This window comes from Henckelia pumila, unplaced genomic scaffold (genome assembly GCF_033568475.1).
Source record: "Henckelia pumila isolate YLH828 unplaced genomic scaffold, ASM3356847v2 CTG_461:::fragment_3, whole genome shotgun sequence".
NCBI lineage: Eukaryota > Viridiplantae > Streptophyta > Magnoliopsida > Lamiales > Gesneriaceae > Henckelia > Henckelia pumila.
Genome location: NW_027331831.1, coordinates 1,806,818 through 1,813,742, shown reverse-complemented (window position 1 = coordinate 1,813,742; position 6,925 = coordinate 1,806,818). Strand labels below are relative to the sequence as shown.

The 6,925-nt window shown below is 39.8% G+C and overlaps 1 protein-coding gene across 1 annotated transcript; it reads right to left on the bottom strand.

Annotated features, from left to right (window-relative positions):
* Positions 1-3: 3 nt before the first annotated feature.
* Positions 4-6,723, bottom strand: LOC140871684 (uncharacterized). Its single transcript, XM_073274318.1, has 4 exons — positions 6,698-6,723; positions 6,073-6,114; positions 3,457-5,990; positions 4-3,349 (listed from the first exon to the last, which is right to left on the bottom strand). The coding sequence occupies exons 2-4, from the start codon at positions 6,094-6,096 to the stop codon at positions 1,990-1,992; spliced, it is 3,918 nt and encodes a 1,305-aa protein (XP_073130419.1). The 5' UTR covers positions 6,097-6,114; positions 6,698-6,723; the 3' UTR covers positions 4-1,989.
* Between the last annotated feature and the right edge of the window lie 202 nt (positions 6,724-6,925).

Sequence of the window (6,925 nt, the reverse complement as noted above, 5' to 3'; positions counted from 1 at the left end):
GTATAATCAAAAATCGATTTGTTTTTCTTATTTTACTTTCGGTTGACAATTCATGGAGATTGGTGAGAAATATGGCAGTCGGACAATAACAATAACTCATAACCATCCTGGTAAAAGATTGGATAAGTTGAGACAGGTTAGTGCCCGGGTAGCGACCGAGCCCAGATTTCACAGGCAAGCAAGAATGTCTTCTCCAGAAGACGGCAGCTATCAATTCAATTCAAACACTAAAAGGCGCATATATCGTCCAACTTTTAGGTTTTGGGACCATTTTTAGTAGATAACGGGGCTCCCCATTATTTGAATCGAATTCCAACCCAGGAGTCGTCCAGTACGATAATATCCGGAAGAGATCATTCATTTGGCTTTTTCATGAATCATATCCATGATTCAGGACAATGAATTTGTATCTCCCTTTTATTCTCTCAGATTGCAGACAGAGTCCAGTCACTTCCTTATCTAAGACTAAGAGGATCCATTGGTGCAAAAGAGCTGCACTTCCCCTGATAATATCCTATTGCAAAGGTAGGGAAACAACCCTAGTTCTTTACCAAGGGACCTTTACATCTCTGTTTCTATCTATATCAAAAAAAGGTCACCATCCAGGATACCTCTTAATATTCTTCAAATTTCAGCCCACAACACAGGTTGACAAAAAATATAACTGTTCCTGTCGGTTTAAACAAAAGTATTTGGTTTCAGGGGTAGCCACAGCTACTAATCTCAAAGTTTAGAACCTATTAACTTAAGACTCCTATTGCACAAAATTTCTTCTGAACAAATAACTTTCATCTTAATCCCAGGCATTCATATTTTCAACATTTCCAACTATCTTCCTGACTGAGGATTATCAAAACAGCAGCAGTAGCGTGATTGATAAGTCGTCGCTGCCAGAAAAGTAGTTTTAACTTCCATTTAAACACTTCCATGTCACAGTAAAAAAGGTGAAAAGAATGGGCAGTCATGTGAGTTCGAACTTAAATTCACAACTTGAGTTCAAGTCTATGGTATCGCATCATGTGAGCTCCAAGCTTCAACAATGAAGAGATCATCTACCATGAGGGCTGAAAACAAGACACTTAAATGCACGAATGACCAAATCAGCAAGTGTTTTGGCTCACCTGAAAGGTATGGTTGGATGAGGAGGTTATGTAATGACATGGTGTAGTTCACTAAAGCTCAACATTCAACGGAAGAAAACTAGGACAATCATGATCACCGTCAGAGTAGTCGTCAGGCAAAAACACTGGACAGAATACAATTCACAAATAAAATACCAGAGCAGCTTTTAATATAACGGTCCTTTAAAGAGACTGTCCTCCGACTATGTAATCATTTCCAGAAAAAGGACGACTGAATCATTGAAATAATTGCATGCATTCAACCGAGTGAAAAGCTAAACAGCTGGTGCCAATCATCGTAGCACAAGTATCTTGCCAGGAAGAGATCTTTATGGATGGAATTCTCCACCTTCACATGGTAAAAATGTATACAGAATCAAGTTAAGAGCAACTTTGAAGAAATCTTGGATAAAAACTCCATCTCACTCGTCACTGAAGATGAAATGTGAAACAAGTCATTTAAGGACCGTCAGGGAATTCCTAAAAAGTTATTCACAACGACCAATATTGACAAGTTAAACTCCTAATGTTGCATCCATGGCTAGTCTTGAGTCCAATGAGCTGGCCAATCCAATATTTCCTTTGGGAACAACCGGTGCAAGATGAAGAGCCAAGTTTCAATTCAAATACCACGTCCGTCTTTAATCAGGAACAATATTTAAAAGATTATACCACAATTCTATGATGAGAGCATCCAGTACTCTCAAACAAGAAATGTAAAATAATTGTGGTATTACCAATTCACTTAATCTCAAAAACTGAGATATATAGCTGGATGTTTGCTGAAAATTTGGTGCCACGTGACCGGAAGAAAGTAGCCCATTTCCGGCCAAAGTTGTGGTCCGCTGCAAAGTTTTTCAGCAGCAAGTCAAAATCTTCTTCTTTTCACTCCAGAGACATCAGAGAACCCATCATCATGCCAGCCCCGTCCACCAGGCCTGTGACTTCCATCTTGCTGCTCTTCTATATCCCTCATTCGCCTTGACACACTAAGAGGTGGATGCTTTATGCGCCCATCAAACTCCCTTTCTCTCATGTTACTTCTCTCAACAAACTCTGTATCTGCGTCCTGATAGAATCTGTAAGGCTTGGGTCGATTATTCAGATGTAAATGGTAGTTTCCATTATCAGTGTCATAATTAGATCGAAATGGGCGAACAAAACCCCGTCTCTCACTTAAGTTTCTTCTCTCATCCATGTTTCCATCATTACAAAGCTCTTGAAATCTATCAGAATGCCCTGGCCTATTGGAGTACTCATCACCCTCTGTCCTCTCTCGAGAATCCAACACATCAGATCTCACCGTACTACGGGGAAACAACCGCCGAGTGGGGCTTCTCCTATTTGAATTAACAGGCCTTGGATGGACATGCTCCCGCTCAAAATCAAATTCTTTCAAGTCATTCATATGCTGGGAAATGTATGAAGGAGATGCACGTCTTCTGGGACCCATCTCATCATGACAAGAAGCATGTTCAGGAGATCTCATCCTTCCCATTCTAAATAGAGGAGGAGATCTTTGCTGTGTTGAGTCGGGATGCCCATTGGGTGACCTTTGACGAGGAGATGACCAAGGCCCTGGTGAGCGAGTACGGGATCTAACTGGAGATTTTGAATAAATTCGAGGATAACCTTTCCTATGCACCGCAGAAAAATTCCTATTCCTTCGAAGCTGACCATCAAGTTCATCATACCTAGTTTGTTGACGAGGGAAAACGGGATCTCTGATATCATCAGACAAATGCCGCATAAACTTTTCATCGTGCCGACGTCCCATAAAGTCTGAACCATTTTCAACAGCGTATCTACTTGGGCTGATGTTTCTAGGAAATCTACGAGGAATTTGAGTGTTCCTCGTCATCTGGCCATCTATATCTCCAGGAGATAGCCTCCGTAAGGATGGACGGCGTAATGAAGGCAACTCATCATTTATTGTCTTTTCCCTACCACTACACGAGGTGCCATCAGGTGTGATACCATAGTCATTAAATTCAAGTTCGCCTGCAATGGAAGAAGATTGTTTATGCCTGAAGACCCGGTAATCAGCTCGACCATTATAAGTTTCTGCTTCGTAATCACGGTCAGAGTCCCACTCATTATGTAAGCGGCCAAACCTACCAAACACCCTCCCTTTTCCAAGCGTGAAACTGTGTCTTGAATTCCTAAATGACTGCCCATGCGCCCTATCTTTCACACATTTGCTGGGATCATCAATATAAAGTTCATCTCTGAAAATTGAAAAACAGGAGCAGAATTATTATAAATATTTCGTGTAGAAAATAAAGTAATATACAAGTTGAGAAGAACGTCAATCAGCAGTGTCACAGATGATCACCTATTCCATCGTGGGCGTGCATCCCCGTCAAGATTAGAATATTTTTCTTTTCCAGTTTGTGGTGTTAACAACCTGCTCGACAACGATCTTGTTTTACACGGAGTGCTGACAATAGAAGCACGAGGTAAAGTTATGATCCGGCTTTTATTGGCCACACTACCGGAATCTTGAACAACTTTGTTGCCATCTGCAGATACTTTCACCTCTGACGAAGCTGAATGATTTACTGGACAGATATCAACAACTTTATCAATAGCATCACCATCAATTGTAGCACCCATTGAGTGACTTTCATTAGTCGCTGTGGACATTTCTTTTTCACTACTTTTGTTAACATCTTCTCCCAGAAGATCAAGCGGCTTTTCCGGAGTGACAACACAGACCAATTTCTTTCCAAAAGAATCAACTTCCTTCAAATTGTCTGATAGTGGGTTCTGCAAGATTTTATCCGCACTTTTAAGCACATCAAAACAAATGGCACCCTCTTTAATTTTATTACAGATAGTTTCATCATTATTTTCTGTTGCGGTGGCTTTTATATCAGAAACAGGCGTGTTAGTGTTTTGATCATTATTCTTGGAATCACATTCAACAAGTACTTCTTTTTCTGAGTTCGGTTCAACAACCCTTGCATCTTCTCCAACTGAATCTTTTAGTGGTTCCCGAACCTCACCATCCTCATAATCATCATCTTCCTTGTCATGTATCTTCTCTTCTATATCCATGCAGGTAATATGGCTTCCAAAAGATTTACAATCAGATTCAAAAGTAATTTCTTCAGGAAATTTAGTTGATACTTTCATCTTTTCCTCATTGTCTGCAACTAGCTCATTATTTCCACACAACTCATCAGAATTTTCGATAACCGAAGCCAACCGGCATTTACCAGCATCAATAGCACTTGACTCCTCTGTCTTGTACAACTTTAAGTGTTTGTCATGCTGGCTCACATATTTAGAAACCAGACCATCAATATGTTCATCTGGTATATGCCTGCGGCCGAGTACTTCTTCTTTCGACGGTAAAGAGTGTTCAAACTGATTTAATATACCTCCAACGACAGGCAGCTCTAAACAAGTTAAACTACTTGAAGGACATGAATTCTGAGGTGTCAAAGGAATTGATAAAGCGGAAGAAGATGCCGAGCTATCTTGATGCTGCATAACCTTTACATTTTTTGCAACAGATTGAGATAGTATAGAATCTTTGGACTCGCAGCTGTCCTTCTTAACCTCCTGAACCAGTTCAGATTTCACTGATTTATGGGGAATAACAGACTCCACACTGCGCTTTTCAAAACATTCTTTTTTCACAGAAGCAAATTTCGATAAAACCATATTACTGCTATTACCAGTGCTACAATCAAGTTTCAAATTCTCATCGACAGGTTCTGATTTGACGTTTCCAACATTAGTAAATGTCAAATTCATATTTGGCTGTGATCGTCCCGTGTTCACCCTCGAATCAACACTTTCAGAGCCCATATTTTCTGATAAAGAAGAATGCTCACCACACAAATCCAACTCTCTACAAGGCATAGAAAGACTAAGACTAAGAATATCTTCGGGCTTGTACAGCTGGCTATGGTGTACAGATGTACTGGAAGAATTAGGGCTATGTTCATCGAAAACTTGATTCCCCTTGTTGAAATTGGCACCAACTACCAGTGATGTGCTGAAAGACGCTTTCACACCATGCCCAACTTCAGAATTTCTAAATCCATCATCGATACCAGGAGCCTTGCGCACATATGCTTGGTTAGCAACAGAACCCTCCCAAACATCCATAGTCGTGTTCAGATCCCAGTTAGATCGATTAACACATGCCAGACTGCTAACATTACTAATAGTACTATTATTTCTATCATGTGAAACAAGCATTTCTCGGTTCGAAGCCAAACTCAGGGATGACATATCTGACTTACCAGGCGTTTGACCAATACGTTCACTGATTTTCTGCTTCAAAGCCGAAATAGATGGTTTATTTGCTCCTAAAAATAATCCAACATTATTCAGACAAGTAGATAATTGGTCAGGTCCATCAATTTTTCCACCAACTAGTTCCAGTTTGACATTCAAAATCTCGGGACAAACCCTACTTCCAGAAAGGTCAGGCTCGGCCGATTTTTCATTCTGCGGCATGTTCTGTTCATTTTTCAAAACATCGAGAGAGCCCAAACCAAAACCCGTATTTGCTTCCTGCAGTTTCATGGAATTAGTATCCACTTTATCTTGTACCAATTCGACCCCAGTGTCCGTGACTTGTTCTTTTTTAAGTATCAATTCAAACGATTTTTTTTCTTCAACTTTATAAGGATGACCGATATCTTTAGAAGTACCAATTGATAGCCGTCCATCTGGGCTGTTATAATCATTTTTGTCCTTGGACACATTCTCCTCGGAACAACAGGTATTTTCTTCAGGGGAAGGAGATGGCGACCGAACGACAGGAAATCTCCTTTTCTTAATAGGAATCGCCCCAGAGAAATTGCTAAATTGCTGTTGCTGCTCCAGTTGCGGGGAAAGTACCCCAGGCTGCAGATATATTTTGACTAAATAAAAATTTAAAAAAACAAATAATCAAGCACTATATATTAATCACAGTCAGACGACAAACCTCTTCATTTCCTGAAATCGGCATCAGCCTAGAAACAATTCCCTGAAATCAGGGCAGCCGTAGAATAAAAAAGGTGCGCAACATACAAAACAGTAGAATTAATCGAAACAAAGTTCGAACCAGTAAGAACATCTAAACTGTATTCTATTACATACTCCAATTTCTTCAATGGAAACCACATTCAAATTCCTCCAACAGAACGAAAAAACAAATCACATACGAATATAACAAAATTTTCTAACCTAATCTGGCAAGCAGAGCAGAAAATTTATTACCTAAAAAAAAAAAAAAACCACCTCCGAGGATCGCTCCTCCGTCAGGAAAAAAAATAGAACGAGAAATTTAAATAAATAAATAACCACCCCCTATAATCGGTTATACACAGCAAGTTTTCTTGATTTCTTCACAGAAGCAACAGAAACAGGGAAAATTTCTTTAAAACAGGAAATACTGTCCAAATAATCACCAAAAAAGTGTGAATCAATAAAGTAAACAGACACAGAACAATAAAATTCAGATCAGGTCCAAATAACACGCAGTCGGCGATTCCCGTCGGTAACAAATTCAACAAAAATATCTGTGGAGATGCAAGATATTTCCGAAAAGCTGGAAGAAATTTACCTACAGAAATTGAGCGGAATAAGACAGAGAGGGAAATGTAGAGAGAAAGAGGAGGAATAATGGTGTGAAATTGTATGGAGGAAGGAGAAAAGGACGACTTGACTAAAAGGCTAGAGGTGGTTTCCAAGTGATTGCCAATGAATTTGTCAATTGCCCCCTCCACCTTATTGCTGGTCCCACCATGATAATAAACTTGTCTCGTGGCCCTTGCTCGTTGCTACACATGTGTTAA

Bases quoted from the DNA above. Each gene is read 5' to 3' on its own strand.
- LOC140871684 (XM_073274318.1), bottom strand. From the start codon at position 6,096: ATGCCGATTTCAGGAAATGAAGAG. The intron at 5,991-6,072 runs GTTTGTCGTCTG...ATATATCTGCAG, and splicing joins CGATTTCAGGAAATGAAGAG to CCTGGGGTACTTTCCCCGCA. The intron at 3,350-3,456 runs GTGATCATCTGT...TTCAATTTTCAG, and splicing joins GCACGCCCACGATGGAATAG to AGATGAACTTTATATTGATG.